Source organism: Scylla paramamosain, chromosome 7 (assembly GCF_035594125.1).
Source record: "Scylla paramamosain isolate STU-SP2022 chromosome 7, ASM3559412v1, whole genome shotgun sequence".
Taxonomy (NCBI): Eukaryota; Metazoa; Arthropoda; class Malacostraca; order Decapoda; family Portunidae; genus Scylla; species Scylla paramamosain.
The window spans coordinates 4,523,762-4,545,000 of NC_087157.1; the positions used below are offsets into that span (position 1 = coordinate 4,523,762).

At 37.7% G+C, this 21,239-nt stretch overlaps 1 protein-coding gene across 5 annotated transcripts; it reads left to right on the forward strand.

Moving 5' to 3' along the window:
• The first annotated feature begins 1,879 nt into the window (after positions 1 to 1,879).
• Positions 1,880 to 20,682, forward strand: LOC135101941 (uncharacterized). 5 transcript variants are annotated; one of them, XM_064006357.1, is made up of 8 exons: positions 1,880 to 1,972; positions 5,444 to 5,506; positions 6,666 to 6,863; positions 7,757 to 9,174; positions 10,560 to 12,069; positions 13,013 to 13,103; positions 15,170 to 15,288; positions 15,887 to 20,682. In XM_064006357.1, exons 2-8 carry the CDS (start codon positions 5,501 to 5,503, stop codon positions 19,844 to 19,846), a joined length of 7,302 nt encoding a protein of 2,433 aa, XP_063862427.1. In that variant the 5' UTR covers positions 1,880 to 1,972; positions 5,444 to 5,500; the 3' UTR covers positions 19,847 to 20,682. The 5 variants fall into 5 exon arrangements, with proteins under 5 accessions (XP_063862427.1, XP_063862429.1, XP_063862428.1 ...); XM_064006359.1 differs by having other exon boundaries at positions 1,971 to 2,048; XM_064006358.1 differs by lacking the exon at positions 1,880 to 1,972 and adding an exon at positions 2,058 to 2,259.
• The last annotated feature ends 557 nt before the right edge of the window (positions 20,683 to 21,239 follow it).

A 21,239-nucleotide genomic window follows, 5' to 3' on the forward strand; every position in this document is an offset into this window, starting at 1 on the left:
TTGCATTAGCGAGGTGGACAGAATAGGGCCAAGAGAAAGAATAAAGTCTTGTGCAGTGGGGCCATGGGAGGAGGGAATGCAGTTAGCAAGATCAGAAGAGCAGTTAGCATGAAAATAGCTGTAGAAGATAGCAAGAGATGCAACATTGCAGTGATGAGAAAGAGGCTGAAGACAGTCAGTTAGAGGAGAGGAGTTGATGAGATGAAAAGCTTTTGATTCCACCCTGTCTAGAAGAGCAGTATGAGTGGAACCCCCAGATATGTGAAGCATACTCCATGCATGGACGGATAAGGCCCCTGTATAGAGTTAGCAGTTTGAAGGGTGAGAAAAATCTAGCGGAGACGTCTCAGAATGCCTAAATTCATATAAGCTGTTTTAGCTATAGATGAGATGTGAAGTTTCCAGTTTAGATTATAAATAAAGGATAGACCGATGATGTTCATTGTAGAAGAAGGGGACAGTTGAGTGTCAATGAAGAGGGGATAGCTGTATGGAAGGTTGTGTTGTGTTGATAGATTGAAAAAAATTGAGTTTTTGAGGTATTGAACAAATACTATGTTTGCTGTGCGTAATCAGAAGCTTTAGAGAGATCAGAAGTTGGGTGTTCTGTGGCTTCCCTGCGTGAACTGTTTACTTCCTGAAGGATTGGACTTCTACGAAAAGATGTGGAAAAGTGCAAAGTGGTATCATCAATGTAGGAGTGGATAGGACAAGAAGTTTGGTTTAGATCATTGATGAATAATAGGAAGAGAGTGGGTGACAGGACAGAACCCTGAGAAACACCACTGTTAATAGATTTAGGAGAAGAACAGTGGCCGTCTATCACAACTGCAATAGAACGGTCAGAAAGGAAACTTGAGATGAAGTTACAGAGAGAAGGACAGAAGCTGTAGGAGGGTAGTTTGGAAATCAAAGCTTTGTGCCAGACTCTATTAAAAGCTTTTAATGTCTAAGGCAACAACAGAAGTTTCACCAAAATCTCTAAAAGAGGATGACCAAGACTCAGTAAGGAAAATCACCAGTAGAGCGGCCTTGACAGAACCCATACTGGTGATCAGACAGAAGGTTGTGAAGTGATAGATATTTAAGAATCTTCCTGTTGAAGATAGATTAAAAAACTTTAGATAGGCAAGAAATTAAAGCAACAGGATGGTAGTTGGAGGGATTAGAACGGTCACCTCTTTTAGGAACAGGCTGAATGTAAACAAACTTCCAGCAAGAAGGAAAGGTAGATGTTGACAGAGTTGAAAGAGTTTGACTAAGCAAGGTGCAACCACGGAGGCGCAGTTTCGGAGAACAATAGAAGGGACGCCATCAGGTTCATAAGCCTTCCGAGGGTTTTAGGCCAGCGAAGGCATGGAAAACATCATTGCGAAGAATTCTAATATTTAGCATGAAGTAGTCAGAGGGTGGAGGAGAGGGAGGAACAAGTCCTGAATCATCCAAGACAGCGTTTTTAGCAAAGATCTGAGCGAAGAGTTCAGCTTTAGTGATAGATCTGGTTGATTTATTCAATTTATTAAGCCAAAAGCGTCAAACAAATAAATAAATACAAGTGATGTTCACCAATTAATATAGACATAAAGAGGCAACACACACACACACACACACACACACACACACACACATGAAAAAAAAATCGCATGAATACGGGAAGAAATGAAGCAGATATTAACAAAGGACGTGAGTGGAGGACCGGTGAGAGATTTTCAGGGAGGACTAGTGTAATTTCTACCCTCTTAAGTATAAACACCGCGATACACTATCATTAGCGTTCGATTTTAATGTAGTGAAATTAGTGTCCATTGCAAGCAATTGGCAGAACAATACAATTACATTTCTAAATTGTCATTCATACGTGGATGCAAAAAGATGCACTTGAACACGCGAGGGTGGAGCGAAGTCCGGGTCGCGACGGAGAGTCGGGACGAAGGCGTGGCGGAGCGCCATCGACTGTTGTGTTGTGGTGAGGGTGAGTGTTGTTGTGTAGAGTTGTTGGAACTCTGCTGCTGGTGTCTGGAATGTTAATGTTCCTCTTTGTTTCCGTGGTGAGCTAGGCAGATGGAGGTGCTCCTGGTGGTGTGGATTGGCAGTGAGGAGTGGTGGAACCGTGCCAGGCAGGCTGTGGACCACTAGACCTGTGGACTTGCTCACTGGGTGTTGTGCTTGATTATTGAATCCAACTCGCATAACTTGCCATGGCGCATCACGCCCTAGAACCAAGGTGGCCGCATCCACACTTGCAGTCTTCAGTGCCATGTATGTTCAGCAGCATCGCACACACGCCTGCCTTGTGCTGCACATTCACAATGTCTCACTGGACAGAGATTAGTTTGAGCACCTTCTCCACCAATGACATAAGAAAATGTTTTATATGATGTGTTTTTTTAATGCTCAGTTTGCAGCTCTTGGCAGTGCACCTGTTTCCTATATGTCTGATCCATGGCTTGCTTGCAAGCTTGAGGACATGGTGTGAGAAAAGTGTTTTTTTTGCTTTAGGGCTACTAATACATTAAATTTTTACTTATCTACACTGCATTATGATATAAATAATTTATCTCATTTTTCTAGATTTTTAACACGCTTCAAATGATTTTGGCACTTTTTATTGCACATCTGCATACACACACCTCTCGATGGAGTACATGAATTTCATTTGTGTGAATTTGGAATAATGTGAGTCTGCATTAATAATCAAAATATTTGAGATGCATAAATAGTAAGGTGATATAGTAAAAGCTTATCAACTTTGCCCCAGTAATTCATAATTAAGAACAATTTGTTGAGGCACATGAGAAAAAAGCAACTTGTAAAATCTCAAATTCATATAGATGTGTAAGGACATGAAATAAATGTGTGTGGTCTATAGAGACAACTCCATTGCAGTGGCGGATACAGGGATGTTGCCTTATTGTCTTTCCTAAATATGTAATTTCATTTAGGTGTCATCCTGTTCAGAAATTCTTTTCCTATGGCTGTGCCTAATCAGGCTTGTCACAACACAGACTCTTCATTTATCAGTTATTTAATACTTATGAGTTATTTTACATTGATGTGTTTATATTTGCTAATTAATGTAGAATATATTGTTTTTATATACAGTAATGGCAAAATGAGTAGTCACTGACTACTATTCAATTGTTCTAAACTGTGCTTACATGCTTGCACCTTGTCTAGTCAAACTCCTCCAACTCTGTCTATCAACATCTCCCTTTCTTTCTAGCTGGAAGTTTTGCTACATTCAGCATGTTCCTAAACAGGGTGACTACTCTAATCTCTCAAACTACCATCTTATTGCTTTAATTTCTTGCCTGTCTAAAGTTATTTTAAAGTTATTTTAATCTGTCCTCAACAGGAAGATTCTTAAATGTCAATCTCTTTGCAACGTTATATCAGATCGCCAGTATCGGTTCTGTCATGGCTGCTCTACTGGTGATCATCTGGCTTTCCTTATTGAGTCTTGGTCATCCCCTTTTTGAGATTTTGGTGAAACTCCACTGTTGCCTTAGACATATCAAAAGCTCTTGATAGAGACTGCCACAAAGCTTTGAATTTCAAACTACCCTCCTATGATTTTTATCCTTTTCTCTGTAATTTCATCTCAAGTTTCCTTTCTGACCATTCCATTGCTGCTGTGATAGAGGGTCATTGCTCTTCTCCCAAGTCTGAACAGGAGTGTTCCTCAGGGTTCTGTCCTGTCACTCACTCTCTTCCTATTATTCATTAAGGATCTATACTTAACTTATTCACTCCCATGCTGATAATACCACCCTGCACTTTTCCATGTCCTTTTGCAGATGTCCAACCATTTAGGAATTAAGCATCTCATGCAGAGAAGCCACAGAATGGCTGACTTCTGATCTCAAAAATTTCCGATTGGGGCACAGCAAACTTAGTATTGTTCAATGTCAAAAACTCAATTTCTCCAGCTATCAGCTTGACACAGTCTTCCAGACAACCATCCCCTCTTCTTCAGTGACACTCAATTGTTCTCCTCTTCTACACTCAATATCCTTTGTCTGTCCTTTACTTGTAATCTAAGCTGGAAACTTCACATCTCATTTCTAGCTAAAACAGCTTCTATGAAGTTAGGTGTTCTAAGTTGTCTTCACCAGTTTTTCTCAACCCCCCAGCTGCTAACTCTGTGCTCCATCCATGCATGGAGCATGCTTCACATGTATGGGAGGTTCCACTTATACCACTCTTTTAGATAAGGTGAAATCAAAAGCTTTTTGTCTTGTCAACTTCTCTCCTCTGACTGACTGTCTTCAGCCTCTCTCTCATTGTCAGTGTTGCATCTCTTGCTATATTCTACCACTGTTTTTACGGTAACTGCTCTTCTGATAGCTGCAATAGAACAGTTGGAAAGAAAATTTGAGGTGAAGTTACAGAGAGGAGGATAGAAGCCATAGGAGGGTAGTTTGAAAATGAGAGCTTTTTGCTGGACTCTATCAAAAGCTTTTGATATGTCTAAGGCAACAGTGGAAGTTTCACCAAAATCTCCAAAAGAGGATGACCAAGACTCAGTAAGGAAAGCCAGATGATCACCACTAGAGCAGCCATGACAGAACTGATACTGGCGATCAAATATAATGTTGTGAAGTGATTAATGTTTAAGAATCTTCCTGTTGAGGATAAATTAAAATAACTTTAGACAGTCAAGAAATTAAAGCAATAAGATGGTAGTTTGAGAGATTAAAGCAGTCACCCTGTTTAGGAACATGGTGAATATAGCAAACTTCCAGCTAGAAGGAAAAGTAGATGTTGATAGATAGAGTTGGAGGAGTTTGACTAGATGAGGTGCAAGCACAGAGGCACAGTTTCAGAGAACAATTGAATAGCAAAAGTTTCACCAAAATCTCAAAGAGGATAAGGATAGCCAGAAGATCTCCAATAGAGCAGCCATGAGGAAACCCATACTGGCAAATAGATAGAAGTTTGTGAAGTGGTAGATGTTTAAGAATCTTCCTGTTGAGGATAGATTAAAAAAAATCTGATAGGCTGGAAATTAAAGCAATAGGATGGTAGTTTGTGGGATTAGAACTATCACCCTTTTTTGGAACAGGCTGAATGTAGGTAAACTTCCAGCAAAAAGAAAAGGTAGATGTTGATAGACAGAGTTGCACTATACAATTCTACCACACCCTATCATGCTATTGCATGCAACCCTGATTGTGTTCCTGTCCCTGCTATTTGGAGGCTGAATGAGACCAGTCATAATAACTGCTCATTAGTTATAGATTAAATAAAGAAAACTACAAGTCAGTAATTTTAGTGACATGAATATGAAAAGAGAAGAGACTAGTTGTAATTCCTCTGAATTCCTACTGTATTAAAATTGCTCTTCATGGTTCTATTCAAAATAATCCCACCCCATATATATATAGATATTTTAATTTTAAACTTAACAGTAACTAATAATTTTGTATTTCTTATGCCACAGGTCAGTGACTGAAACTCACAGGATTCTTTGTGATACACTGCACAGCTTTAAATTGAAATGAGTGTAAGTTGCATGATCTTTCTTAGCATGATTTTCTTTTTCTTTTAGCTTTTTCTATAAAGGGCAGAGTGAAGATTGAAAAGTAAAAGAAGAGAAAATATCAAAATTTTATGTCACACAATTAAAATATTTGAAAAGCTTGAAAATAAGTTCTAGTTTACTTTTTTAGGAGACCTGAGGAACATCCTGCATATAAGATATGAGGTTTCAAGAACCAAAGGGGCAAACGTGATTATATAACTTGTTTACATAGTGCAATTTATAATGTAACAGCGCTGTTGTGAAACTTTAAAGCCCCATAACTCAAAAATGTTATGGAACTTTTACCCCTTTGGCTCTAGATGATTCATATTTGAAAACTGTAAAGAGAAAGTACACTATTGTAGTAACTCCTTTGTCAGAATTCATTATGCTCTGGAGAGAAGTAAACTGAAGTAGAGCAAGACTACAACAGTGTATGTAGTGTGGTATTTAAAATTCAATAAAGGAAAGGCAATTGATAAGACTCTTAAAATGGACTTTATAAGGATTCTTAACTTGTATGCATTTGAAAGAACAGAATATGGAATAGACAAAGGACTTGTGCATATTAAAGAAATAAAAATAGAATGAGATGCTGCAGGTAATGAAAGCTTTGGGTTGAAAAGGCAGTTAAGTCAGGTAATATGGCAGTGTAGTGTTGGCAGGTTATTTTGTGATAGCAAATAGTACTGTAGTATTTTTAAATGAAGAAATGGTATTGTAAATGTAGAGAGGCAATGTAGTGGCCTTTTGTACAAAGAAAAAGCAAAGGCTTTCATAAAGTTATTGGATAGTACTCTTGTCTAGTGTAGATGTATTCTGAGAAAATAGTTTGAAAAGTCTGCCATTATTTCTGGAGAGAAATAAGGTAATGACCAAGTTCTATTGACTGGAATTTATTTTTTTCAGAGGTCATTGCCTCTGCATTGTATGGTTGTTCTTTATTCCATTATTCTATTATTTAATTGTTGTTATTTATCATTCAAAAGTACCTATTTTGTATCTTGAGTTAAAGAAAGATTTATACTAGGTATGTGAAGTATTCCAAATAGTTTTATTTATTTTTTCTCTCAGAAATATTATAAACAATGAGTTGCATGAATATCTTCACCAATAATAATGCATTTATATTTTCCAACAGCACAACTTTAGGAAAAAGGTTCATGAAACATGTCGGTTTTGGAGGGAAGGCAAATGTCAAAAGGGGGATTACCAGTGCAATTTTGTCCATGGGTTCATCTGTCCCAACGATGGAAGGTGCTGGAAAGAGAACTGCAACAGGGTTCACTTCAGCCAAAAGAACATGACCCCGAGAGATCATTATGCCAAGCCTCACCAAGTAAGTCAGCTTAGTGTTAATTGGAGTTTAAATTACTGTACAATTAGTTTATTTTAAGATGCACAGTGGGAACACATTGCTTTCATTCCCTGGGTGCTGAAAACAGTGGATTGAAATTATGAGAGCTGTTTGGTCATTATAAATTTGTGATCTTTATCTGCTACAGGCACAACACATCTCTTCATTTCTAAGTAACTGGTAAAGATTTGTTTTTACTGGTCATAGTGAGTAAATATTTAATTTCTGAAGCCAAGAGTTGTTACTGGTCTTTCCTGTCATGTTTGGATTCCTGAATTTTCGATCCAAGAAATCTGTTCCCTGTGTTTAGGTTGACTCCCAATCTTTTGTCTAAATATTTGGTCTTCAGAAGTCGACCTATACTCAGGGAAATATGGTATTTATTATAAAAATGTGGGAAATGCAATTGAGGTGTTCACTCTGGGTTGAGTTGTCATTGATCGCTGAAAAACATAGTCAGAGGATGAATGTAGATTTAAGGGAAATGTATGTGTAAAACTATTCTAGAAAATGTTCTTCTTATTGTTTAGATTTAAAAAAATTAATTTCAGTTGCAGATGTATGTAAATTTGTCTTGATTTAGATTGTACATCTTTTTGTGTTTTAACCATGCATTCTTTTTGTAATTACCACTTTTTTTTTGTTTGGAAGATCAACTGCATTAATTTTTTCACATAGCTATCAACATTGACAGGCAGATAACTCAATTGTATGGAAGTATGAAAACAATCTTGAATATCACTTTGTATGTACAGGAAAGGACAGAGTATATAAGAATATGGCTAGATTTGATCTTTGCAATAATAATTGTGTATCCTTAAGTGTCTGAGAGAACTGTGTGCACCATTAGGGCCTGAAAGAATTTATCTTTACAGCAAAATTACCAGAGGGGCGGGCATCGTCCAAGATACCGGAGGAGTCACAGTCGAAGTCAGAGCCCTCCAAGGCATCGGAAAGTGTTCCAGCGCGGGCGCTCGCCTCAACATCACAGAAGCAGAAGCCGCAGTCCAGCTTATCATACAAGAGTGTACAGCCCTTACCACCGCCGCAGCAGGAGCCCCAGTCCCTTCCGAGCTCCAAGCAGAAGTCTGAGTCCACCACGTTATCGCTCTCGAAGCAGAAACAGAAGCAGGTCCTGGCACCGCAGCAAGAGTCGTAGTGTTTCTCGCCCCGTCAATAGAGGTTGCAGCCCAGAGAGAATAAAGTCCAGAAGTTCAAGTCCCATCCGATCCAAAAGCAAGAGCTGCAGTTCAGCCAAAGTGCACAATAAAAATCACAGCCAATCTAGGTCACTTAGTAGAAGTCTTTCACCAAAGCCAAAGAAGAGAAGCAGCAGTAGTAGTAGTAGCAGCAGCAGCAGCAGCACTAGCAGAAGCAAAAGCAGAAGCAGAAGCAGGAGCATTAGCAAAAGAAGATCCAAAAGTAGAACAGAATTGGTTCATCCTAAAAGCAGCAGCCCACCCTCAGTTCAGGACAAAAGTCATAAACCTGAAAGTAGTAAAAGTATAGCTCCAGCATCTGTAGTCACTGAAAGTGAGGGAGGACTGCCTAATAAAAATAGCAATAATGCAGGACATAAGATGCAATTAGATCTGGAAAATATATATGCAGATTTAGATTATGAAGCAAATCCATTGTTGACTGCATCAAAGATGGTTGAAAAGGATGCTGTAGAAAAAGAAGCCCTTTCTAAGTTACAAGCACATATAGCAAGAGACTTTATGAATCCTGAAACTCAAAAAATAATGGAACAGGTTTTATCCTCAACCAGAGAAAAGGCAATAAAACCAAATCCATTAGATGAGAGCAAATCTAAAAAGGAATTCTTCCTGGATGAGGTTGGAGATGACATAGAACTTGACCTGGAAGAAGTTGGGGAAGAAGTTGATGACATTTTTTCAAAGTCAATAAATCGTTCTATGGATGACACAAATGAACGTAGTTTTGATAAAGGTTTGAGTACCAGTAGAAAACTGGGACTGCAAGCCGGTAGTAATCCATCTCCACCAAAATCCAATCCAGTTGCAAAATCAAAGAAGTCAACAGATCATTTTCTTGATATAGATTTTCACATGGATTGGGATCTAAAGGCCGCCTTGGAAACTGCCTCCAAGTCTTTGAAGAAACCATCAGAGATGCCTCCACCAAACCATTTACCAGATGGGAGCAAAATGGGCAGCACCTCCTTGTGGACTCCAGCTCTTGCTCGTCACCAGACACAAGTCCCAAAAAACAGAGTTGGCTACCAAACAAAAGACAATGACTGGGAAGTAGAAACACCTTATGTCGGAAGGTAAGTTATGTTTCAAATTGTAAAGCAAGGTATTGAGAGAGATGTAAGCAAGACAGAACACGATGTCTGTTGAAAAATACATGACCTTATGTCAGGTAATATAAAATTATTTTTAAGGTTCTAACCCTAATACCTTTATAGTAGGACTATTGTGATTTCATGCTCTTAAGCTTTTAGTCTTTCTTACTCATCTCAAAAATACATGGATTAGCTAACTTGCTGTGAATCTAGCATCTCAGGCCTGCCATCTTTAAACATCTTCCACTTCAATATCTTTTCATAAAACAGATGGTAATTGTTGACAGCCAGTATGACATAATAAGATACTTCTGCACAAATTTATAGGATCAAATTTCTATTTGCTTATGGTAAAAAAGACTACTTTGATGCTCCTGTATTTGACTTTAAACTATTTTTTGTATTACTTGGGTGTAATGTACTCTGAATATCATATATAATGTGTATATTTTACTCTAAAGGATTACTTGATTGGATTTACAAGAATAAATGTAAAAATAATGACACTTTTTTGTTGTCAGGTAACTCTTTTAAAGTAAAACATGTATTTCATATGATTCTTAGAGTATGTTACAATCAGATAACACAAAAACATTGTTTTGTACTAGATGTGGAATAATTGAGAATAACAAAAACAAAACTGGTAGTTGGAGTATATCAGAATTCTTTATATTTGTATGGAAGTGTTTTATTATGTTTTACTGACTATCAGGGAGAAAGATAGGGAGAGACAAAGAAAGCTGATGCTTGATTTTCATGAAAATATTTTGTGGGTAATAAAATTGCCATGACCATATAGAATTTAAGAAGTTAGAAGAGCTACATACATAGAAAGGTGATTGCATTGAAGATTATTAGTGTTGTTCCTCTTCAAAAAGCATGATTTGTGTGGATTATTTGTGTCATATATAGTAGCATCAAAGGTTATTTTCACATAGAAAACTTTGTAAAACAATTAGATATGAAATAAATTTGATATAGAATTGTCTGATAGAATAGAAACACTTGTATTCATGACAAGATGAAAGGATTATGTATTATGGTCACAAAAAAAAAAAGATATTCATGGAGACAGTTGTGGAAGGCTGTCAGGATGATGCCTGGTGATTGAGAATGGTGGACACAAAGGAAATGATATAGTGGAAGATGCAAAAGAAAATGACAGTTATGTTATATTTCTTTGAAACCTTTATATGGTTGGGTTTTCTTATAGTGTAATATGTATTCTTGGAGATAGGTAAAGATAGCCTGTAGTTTCAGATGATGAAAGGTACAATCTCCATTTTTTTTATCATCTAGTTTTTCTTTGACTGGCAATATAATGTTTATTGTAACACCTACCTTTCATTTGATAATGTGCATTGCAGGAAGGACAAGAGCGAAGTCCAGAGATCTGCTGCTCCAGCAAGGACTGCCATAAATGCTGGACTACCTTGTGATGTGTCTCCCAGCATACCTTTTGCTCTACCTTTGTCAGAACCTCAGAGCATACACAGAAATTCACATAAAGTAGCAGAAATTTCCCTGGAAAGTAAAGAGGGAAGAATGATTCAGCAAACAGATGTGCTTTTCCCAAGTGCACAGTCTATTCCCTCTAGTATTCCATCAGTAGTCCAGTCTATTCCCTCAAGCATTCCATCAATAATCTCACACACCATCAATCAGCCATCCAAGCCAAATGTATCATCTGCAGATCAAGGTGCACTGGATACAACCATGCTGCCATCTTGCACAACCAACCTCATCAGGGATGCAGTTAGTGAGAAGGAACTGTACCATTCCCCAAAAGAAGGAGCAACTGCTCCTAAAAAAGTTTCACAGGAACAGACTCCACAAAAGTCATCTGAAAGTCCGAAAAGATCAAAACGCAAGCGTCGCAAAGAAAAGAAGACAAAACGAAAGAAAGACTCTTCTGAGGATGAAGATGATTCCAGTGACTCTGATGATAGCAAAGAAGATAAGAAGTTGTCTCATGAAAATGAAAAAGACAGTGATGAAGTTGAAATGCTTTTTTTCAAAAAAGAGAGCCTCATGAAACGAGTGAAACTGTTGGTTGAACAGAAGAAAATTATGAGCAATCAACGTGAAGACATAATAAGCAATCACAAAGGAAGTAAAGCAAGTCTTTCAAGTATCTTAGAAGAAAATTCTTTCCTCACACAAGAAATAGGGAAGCAGATTGAAAACATAAATAAAATGATAAAAAATGTTAACCAAGACATTGAATCTAAAAGAGGAAACTTCAAGCAAAAGACTTCATTATCAAAGGAGAGATCAGAGAGTCCTCATGTGTCAGGAGAAACACACAAGAAACCTCAGTATTCTTCTGAAAAAGAAAGGATTTCCAAGAAAATGATCAAACCTACTGAAAGATCTGAAGTCTACAGGGGTTCTCCATATCAAGAAAAGAGATCAAAATCTCCCTATCGGAAAAACAGTAGGTCTCCGTCTCCATCTCATTTCAAACGTGGGTCATCAGAGGTTGAGCACACGTCAAGGGATAGGGACAGTAATAACTCCCGGTCTCCTAAGTCTATCAGGCACAAGAGGTCAAGATCACCTAGTTGTAATGTATTCAGAGAAGCTCCAAAACCTGTACCTCCTCCTGAGGTGAAGCAAAATGCCTCTCCTCCAAAGAAACGTGCCATTAAGAGCATGATAGAAGTGGGTAAAAAGCCAGCTGGTGCAGTATCTCAGTATCAGACTCCCAAAAATGTGGATTCTTCAGTGCAGTATGCCCCTCATGAGGCCCAGAGGACATATATTCGCTACACAGACCAGGGAATGCATTGGTGTAAGCTGTGCAGTTTGTTCTGTGAAACTGCTCCAGAATATGTAAATCATCTGATGACAGAGTCACATCTGGCAAGGGTTAAGGTAAGCTTGCTTTTTTTTTTTTTTTTTTAAAGACCTATTTATCCTATCATGTATTTGAACTAGTTCTTTGTATTTTGTTTTTGTTTTTGTTCTTGTTCTTCTTGTTCTTGTTCCCTTGTTTGTTGTTGTTGTTGTTGTTCTCTTTGTAGTAGTAGTAGTAGTAGTAGTAGTAGTAATAGTAGTAGTAGTAGTAAAATGAATGGGCAAGAAATGTTAGAGATAAATAAGTTCTGATGCTTTAGTTTGATCTCATACAGTCACAGAAAAGGGGAGGGAGAAATACAGCAGACAACATTACAAAGAACACATAGAGCATATAGTATAGAAGCTTTTAGGTGATGGCATACGAGTGCCAATACTGATGCACGCGAGTGAGACGTGAATGTGGAGTGAAGGGCAGATATCAAAGGCAGTAGTGATAGTTTTGGCTTTGGCAGTAGTGATGAGTTTTTTGAGAGGTACTTATAGAGTGAATAAGGTGGATGCTGAAAAAATATATGGAATCCTTGGTATGTTTCTCAAAAGTGCAGTAACAAATAGCAGAATGGTAGAAGTGACAAACACAACAAATTTAGATTTTGTCATGTGGGAAGAATGTAAGCTGACAGGAAGGATATATGTATAAAGTAAAGTGGATGCTTTGGGCATGAGAGCAAGACTGCATAAAACTGGAAGGACAAGAGTTGTGGAATACCTGAGAGGGAGAAGGAATGGCTGATTGAGGGGATGGATTGTGCAAGAATGATATGTATTGACTTGGCAAATTCTGTTATGGCCAACCCTTCTGGGACCTACTGTGTATGAGGATCAAGGTACATTAGGTCAGATATGATTTAATTGCTCTATTTATGTAGCATGAAAAGAATAACATGATATAATGTTACTGAAATTTCATGCATAATATATAGTTAATAATTTACTTTTTCATCCACTGCACCTTCAGAATGATCGGAGGTCATGGCTGTCCAAGGCCCCGAGGGAAGAAAAGGATCCAAAGCCACCCAATGCCCAGGTGTTGACTGTTCCTATACAAGGTAATTGCTTATCTCTACCAAATAGTATGTCTGTTGATTTTATTCATGTAGCTCATAAAATATACCTAATGCAGAAGCAGATTAGGGTATGTTAATGAAATGTAGAAATGTTATTAAGGTATGGAGGTGAAATTGTAATAGATTATGTCCTAATATGTGATCTGGCATGAAGGCACTTGTTGTACCAGATTGGTGGAGGAAACCAGTTGTTGTGCCTCTATATAAAGATTAATATTGTAATAATGAATGTATAGTAATAGTTATAGGATGGTTTAAGTTAATTTAATATACTGGGAAAAGTCTATAGGAGAGTCTTGAGTGAGAGACTGATGGGACTGATTGAAGTGAAAATCAGTGTGAAACAAGTGGATTAAGGGAAGGGAAATGGTTGTGTGGCTCAGATTGTTCACATTAAAATTATGATAAACAAGTCCTTAAGAAAAGGGTGAAAAGTCATATGCAGCATTTGTGGATCTAGAGAAAGCATATGATAGCTTGGATAGAGAATGTCTTTAAGATGTTCTTAAGATTTATGGTATAGGAGAACAATTGTTGGAAGAAGTTAAGGCTTTTTATAGGGATACAAGTGCATTTATGAGGATAGAGGAAGAGCTAGGAGAGGGTATCACTGTAGGAACAAATGTGAGACAGATTGCATGATATCTCTGTTGTTTAATATTTTTATGGATAGCTGTATGAGGGAGATGCAAAGCTGAAACAGAATAGAGTGGGCTGAGAGCTGTAGTAGCATGTTGGTTTGCAGTTGGCACTTCTTATTGGCAGAGAATGACAAGGAACTAAGGAGAGTGATGGATAATTTGCATAGGGTGTTTGAAAGCTGGAAACTGAAGGTGAAAGTTGGAAATAGTAAGATAATAGTGGTTGAGAGGAAAGAAGTGGAGGTGTGTGATTTTAGGATTCTTTAGGCACCTTTCACATGTAGCCACTTAGCAGCACTTCTCAGCAGCACCACTGGAGTGAAATGGATGCTTGCACACACAGCCATGACCACAAAAAAGTAATGCTGCAAATGTGCATGAGGAGTTGCCTTTTCCACAACAAAAAGTCACGTTGCTCATCATTATCTGACATTCAGTTGTGGCTTTCACCTGTAGCTACAGGTATATTACTCTTTTAGCAGTGCATTTGGGTGTGACTGTTGTGTTGCTTATACATGACTCATTCAACATTACCTTAAGTAGGGCTTCAAATGTGTATTAGTAGCACCACTGATGTACGTGAATAGTGCTGCCGAAGCACTACTCACGAGCCACAAAGCATTGCTAAGAGGCTCCTGAGAGTGCGAATGTGCCAGCTATAGACAAATGTGAGATAGCTATGGGATAGGAGAATGGAAGAGATAAGTGATTTTTTAAGTATCTGGGAACAGAGTGAGGTAAACATGGTGAGATTGGTGGAGAGATTAGAAAGAGGGTTGTGAAAATTGGATGTGTCATGTGATCATTTCCAGGAATCATGAGAGGGAGAATTGCATATATGAATATAAAGAGAAGTTTGAAGAAAAGTATTCTGTTGGTAATTTTGATGAATGGAGCAGAGACCTAGACATGCAATAAGGCACTCAATAGTCTGAGTTGTGAGAAGTTATCTGAGAGGAGCATGTAGAGTGATAAGATGAGATAGTGAGAGTAATGAGAATGTGTATGAAAGATGTGGTATGCATATTGTGGAGTGATGAAATGAGTGAAAAGAACACACTGAGATGGTGCAGCCATATTGAGAGGATGAAGCCTGAAGAGTTTATAAAGGATGTTTTTTGAGCAAAATTGAAGGTGCTAATAGGAGAGGAAGGTTACTTCAAATTTGGAAGGACAGGGTAAAGAAGCAAGAAGGGAATGTTTGGATAGGAAGAGGTGGAGACTCTTCTGTTATGACCACCCCTTCGAGGGATGCTTCCAGAGACAGCAAGGCTTCAGAGATAGATAGAGCAGGTAGAAGCAGCTGTTTTTCCTTCCGTTTTAAAAAGTGAAGCTTATATTGGATAAAGATTATTTCATAATTATAAATATGAATAAAGAGGAACTTACATTATTCTCATTTTTCAGGGCTTGAATTCCTACACTCCCTCCCTTGTTATTACTGCTCCCTCTGCGATGCATTCTTAAGAGACAGAGGTGAAGCCTTAAGGCATCCTGAGTCCAAGATGCATGTCTCAAAATACAAAGTGAGTAAAATTTCTCTCTCTCTCTCTCTCTCTCTCTCTCTCTCTCTCTCTCTCTCTCTCTCTCTCTCTCTCTCTCTCTCTCTCTCTCTCTCTCTCTCTCTCTCTCTCTCTCTCTCTCTCTCTCTCTCTCTCTCTCTCTCTCTCTCTCTCTCTCTCTCTCTCTCTCTCTCTCTCTCTCTCTCTCTCTCTCTCTCTCTCTCTCTCTCTCTCTCTCTCTCTCTCTCTCTCTCTCTCTCTCTCTCTCTCTCTCTCTCTCTCTCTCTCTCTCTCAGAGTTGGAGTGATTTCATATTCTATTCATGTTCTACTTTAAGATTTGGAGACTTGCATAACTAGAGCTTGTAAACATAGATTAAAATCTGTCATTGTAGTCAAAGCTTGTGCATGCCTTCATCAAAGTCATCATTGATACCCATCAGCCAGGTTGTGATAACCACTCCATTTACTTGAAAATTTTGTGATGCAAATCTATGTACTGAAGTTACTGATTATTGAACATGGTTAGTGATGCACATTAATAGTTTGGAGTCTGTATTACATGCTTTTGACTGTTGAAGTTGAGAAGTTTGATTTCTAATTTATTGTATGCCGAATTTCAGGTTCATCGAGCACAGAATCCTTTGTTTGAATCTACATTCTTAAAGGCTAAAACAACAGCGTATGCAAAGTACAAGATAGATGAAGAACGCAAGAAAATGGAGAATGAATTAAGTTTAAATGAGAAGAACACATCAGTAGAAAATAAGCTGCTCAAACAGATCAAAGAAAAGCTTGATAAGGAAAATAAAGAGGACCGAACTTGTGACAGTCGAGATGACCCTGTCAAAGCCTGCAGCAGCATTAGAGTTGCCTCCCGTGGACCAAGATATTCCACTGACAAGAAGCCCTCCACCTCCCATTCTTCTCCTAGTAATACTAGCAGACATTCAAGAGAAAAGGAGAGTTTTCCAGTGAGTAGTGATAGTTCCAAGAAGACTGGTGGTGTTAAAGACTCAAAAGTTGAGACACAGAAAAGTGAACTTGTGGATAGTGAACATGATGAAGATAATGGTGAAGTCAGTATCAAAGTTAGTGACAAACCTGGTGTTGAGGACAAAGTGGAAACAAGACCGAAGGAAGATGGATCAAGAGACAGAGATACTGACCGAAAGGCAGCTAGTACAAAACTTCCATTAATTGGGAAAATGCCATTCTTAAAGAGGAAAGCAGGGATATCAAAAAGCAAACCACAACAAAGTACTCCACCTGAAGAGGTACCAAAGTTGAAAAAAGACATGAAAGAAGATGTTTCATCTGAAAAGTTGAAGATACCATTACCCAGCTGTACAGTAGATGATAATGAGGTGAACACAGCATTAGAGCAAACACAGTCAACTATACCAAAGGAAGCAGATGACAGAAAACTACCAGTAACTTCAATGAATATTAAAGAAGATTTTATTCCACCATATGATCCTAGTGTACCTCCTCCTCCATTCACTGGTGCTAAAACATGGAGTACAAGTGACAAAAAGGACACAAGTGGCTCAGCACTGTATGATCCTCTTGAGGCAGGGGATGAAGACTCCTCAGATGGTGCAGCAGCTGCAACTATTGAAGCCTTAGATCTCTTAAATATCCCTCTCCCTGGTTTCAAAACACCAACAGAGGTGTCTGCAGTGCCATTACCTCCAGAAACAGAAGATGTATATCAACCAGAAGATATGGAAATAGAAAATATACCATTGGATGAAGGAAGTATAGAAGGAGGAATAGAGGAGGTTTATCCACCTTCAGGAATTATTGTGCATCCAGACATACCATTCCCACCTGCAGTTGGGATTCTCACCACTCTATTGAGCTCAGAAGAACCTCCCCCTCCAGGCACAGAAGGGACTGACTCTTCATTAAATTGTGAACTTGGTGGGAATATTAATTCGGGAAATATCTTACCTGTGTTTGGACCTCAGGAGTTTATTCCCAAGAAAACAACACCCTGTAAAATTCAGAAGAACAAGGATGCAAATATTCCTGTTCCACCTGGGACTGAAGACGAATATAATGCTGAAGATATTGACTGCTTTTCACGTTTGTCAGGCCATAGTAAAGATAAAGTAGAAAGAATAAGTAGGCAGAGACTTCACTCAGAATCAGGTTCTCAAGGTAGTAGTAAAGGAGCTCCTCCTTCATTTTCTGGTAAAATATTACAAAATTCATTAATGAAACCTCTCACAGCACCAAAGATTCAACAGATGGACAAGCAGTTGCCATGCCATAAGGAAAGGGAGTTGACTCCTCCTCCACCTGGTACAGAAAGCTTATCAGATGAAAAGGACCAGTCCATCATGGATACATCTAACATGGATGCCATCAAAGATTTGGAAATTACTAGAGCAGAATCAGCATTAATGCCACCCATCCTAAAAATAAGCACAAGTAAAGAAAAAGTTTTGTCTTCTACCAAAAGTTATTCCAGTTCTATACTTATAAATACAAGTAGTTATTCACTGAACTTACTTGGCAGTAAGGGTGAAGTTGATCCTTTACAAGGTAAAACTTCAGAAATTTTGCAAAATATTTGCATAAAGGATTCTTCTAATAAATTTTCCACAGTAGGTGGAAAAAGTAAAGAATTGGATCCCAAATATAGTGATGAGGAAAGGTCTTGTACTCCTCTTTCTGAGCAGCCTGATGCCAAAAATATAGCCATATCATCAAATGCTGGTTCTTTTTCTTGGACAGATAAGGCTGCTCTCCCTTCTGAAGAAGGAATTTTTGGTTCAGAATTATCTCCATCGGTAAGTCTTATGGACAACAGGGAGTCAGTTAATTCAAAAACAGTTGTTTCAAGTAATATAGATGACAACTCTTCCAACCACTGTTTGACCATAAATACACCTGATGAAAACCAAGATTCTAGCAGCATTGATAAAGATAGATCTTGTACACCCCTGCCTGAGAAGCATGATAATGAAAGAGAAACAACATCACCTGTCAATAAAAGGCTTGTTGGTAACACTATGTGTGATACCCAAGACTCTGATAAAGGCTCTGCTTTCAAAAAACTTCTGTGTGATGAAGAAATGAACTTAAAGAAAGCTACCAACAGTGTATGTGATAGCCAAGACTCTGACAAAGGCTCTGCTTTCAGAGAATGTTTGTCTGATGAGCAATTAAGTTCAGAGGAAACTACTGAAGGTGTATGTGATAGCCAAGAGTCTGACAAAAGCTCTGCTTCTAAAGAATGTTTGCCTGATGAGCAAATAAGTTTCAAGGAAAATACTGACAATGTATGTGATGGCCAAGAGTCTGATAAAGACTCTACTTCCAAAGAATGTTTGCCTGATGAGCAAATGTGTTTAAAAGAACTTGCCAAAGACAATAATGAGTGTTGTGTTGTTGTGGGTGAAGCAAGTTTCATCCATGGTAGTGATAATAGGTGTCAGACATCTAGACAGGATGACACTGCAGTTATGGATACTACATCACCTGTTAATACACCATCAGCTAGCAACACTGAATGTGATAGCCAAGACTCTGAGAAAGGCTCTGTTTCCAAAGAATGTTTGTTAGAAGAGCAAGACAGTAATGTTTCCAGCAGTTTAAAGGAAACTCCAGAAGACAGTAATGAATGCAGTGCAATTATGAATGAAAAAGATCTGACTCTCAGTATTGACATAAATGAAGAACCTAAAAGTCCTATTATTAAATGTGGAAGTCCTTTACAGCTTGTAAATTTTCCCAAAGGTTTTGAAAGCATGGATATTGCTGACTTCTATTCACCATCAACAAGTGATTCCACTTGTGCACAAAATGTTGATTCCTCTGAAACAACCATACTGAAGACAGAGAATTATCCTTTTCCAGTTTCAGCTGAAAATATGATGGATGCACAAGATCTGTCTGGGACACCACAAAGAAAAGCTAATTTCACAAAGGAAGACACCACTGAATTTTATGTTGAGAAAGATCAGAAGGAACCAAAAGCTGCTGAAGGACCTTCATGTAGTCAAACTATAGAGATTCATGAAAAAGAATCGGACACTAATAAGGATTCAAATGAACATCATGATTTTCATTCACATGAAGGTCATGATTTTCTTGAGAGCAAAGATGTTAAGGATGAAGCCTTTCCAGTTGAGCATCCCTCAGAAAGAAAAGTTGCTAGAAGTTTCAGAAGAATAGCAGAAATAGCAGAGTATAAAGAACAAGAGACTTCTAGGGAGTCTGAGGAAATTAGCCATGACTCAGCAATATTGATTGATGAAGTTGATTCAAAAACTTCAGAAGAAGAGTCTGCAAGTAATTCTGGTAGTGTTAAGGAAGGAAAAAGAAAGCCTGTGAGAAAGGCAACCCGAAAGAGAACAACAAAAATTAAAAAAACAGAGGAGGATGAATGCCCATCACCAAGAACCAGTGCCAGCAGGAGTAGTGCTGGCTGCCTTAGTCCTAGTTTTGTGGAGTCACCACGACCCATGCGTAGCAGCAGGAGGGCAGCTGCTGCAGCCATTAAAGCAATGGCAAAAGATCAAGATGACACTCCTCCTGATTCCCCACCATCAGATGATGATGATGATTAGTCAGAATGAATGTCCTTGTGCAAGACTCCTTGGAAAATTTTCCTTAATTATTCTGATAATTTCATATCACTCCATCATTAACTCACCCACAGATTGTTTTATTCTGTATTGCCAGATTGCAGCTTTATAAGTTAGCAGCTGTGTGTTGAAATGAGATATGTACTGTACTTTTGTGATGTTACCTGATTATAAAAAGTTTGAATTTAAAAATATTTTGCATTGTAAATATCTTGTGTATCATATTTGATCAGATATAGCTATACTTCTATCCTATTGTTTTGGAATTTGTTTGAACATGTTTCAAGAACAATACTATTTAACAAACAGAACACAATTAACCTTTATAACTGAAGTGGAGAACAGTACTTGTTATGGAAATCCAGATTTTGGCATAAATTTTTGATGGTATAATATATTAGAATGAATTGCTACAACATACAGCACATTTCAGAAATACATTAACAATACAATGTGTAGTGTTTACATGACTGGTACATCAAGATGTGGGGTTCACAAGGGGCCAACATAGAGGTTACTCATGGAGCTCAAATGTAGTCCCTGCTACTCATGGGACTGCAATTGTATTGGTTCTACTGAAGCAGCAAGATGGGAATTTGTGACAAAAGTACCTGTGAAAATTGATATCTTATTATGAGTGTAAGGAAAAAACTTAGGGAGTAATGCAGTAATGTAATATATATATATTAGATAAAATAATAATGTCATTTTGTAATGCCAGAAATACTGTACTGTCATAAATTCTGTGCTTAAATAAGAATAGTATTTGTTCATGACATGTTTTATTTAATGTATTAATATATATTTTTATTGTGTAATTCAATATCACTAAACCTTTTTTGTAGATTAACCATCATTTAAGAGTACAGAATAGCTCTTCAAGGATACGTAATATTTCTAAATTTACAGTTGGACTTTCATTTCGCCAGATATTTATTTATTTATTTATTTATTTATTTAATTTTTATTTAAATAGTTATTTTTTATTTATTATTTATTTTATTTTTACTTCTTTAAATAATTAATATTTATTTTATTATTATTATTATTATTATTATTATTATTATTTATTTATTTATTTATTTATTTATTTATTTATTTTTTTTTTTTGTGGTACTGGTCAACTGTGAATGTGTTGCCCCATGGCATTCAAAGTGTGACAAATTTCATCATTCGAATACTGGCAAGATGAGGTGAAGAGGTGATACCACCATGGACCTTTCTCAGCTCGAACGTTTTGAGGATACATACATGAAAACAGATGCCAAGAGGCTTATTGGTTCATAGTATTTGCTCTGTAACGTGGATGTCCGTTATCTTGCTTAACTTGGCGAAAATCTTACACAATATAATTCGTAGTGACTTTGTGTATGGT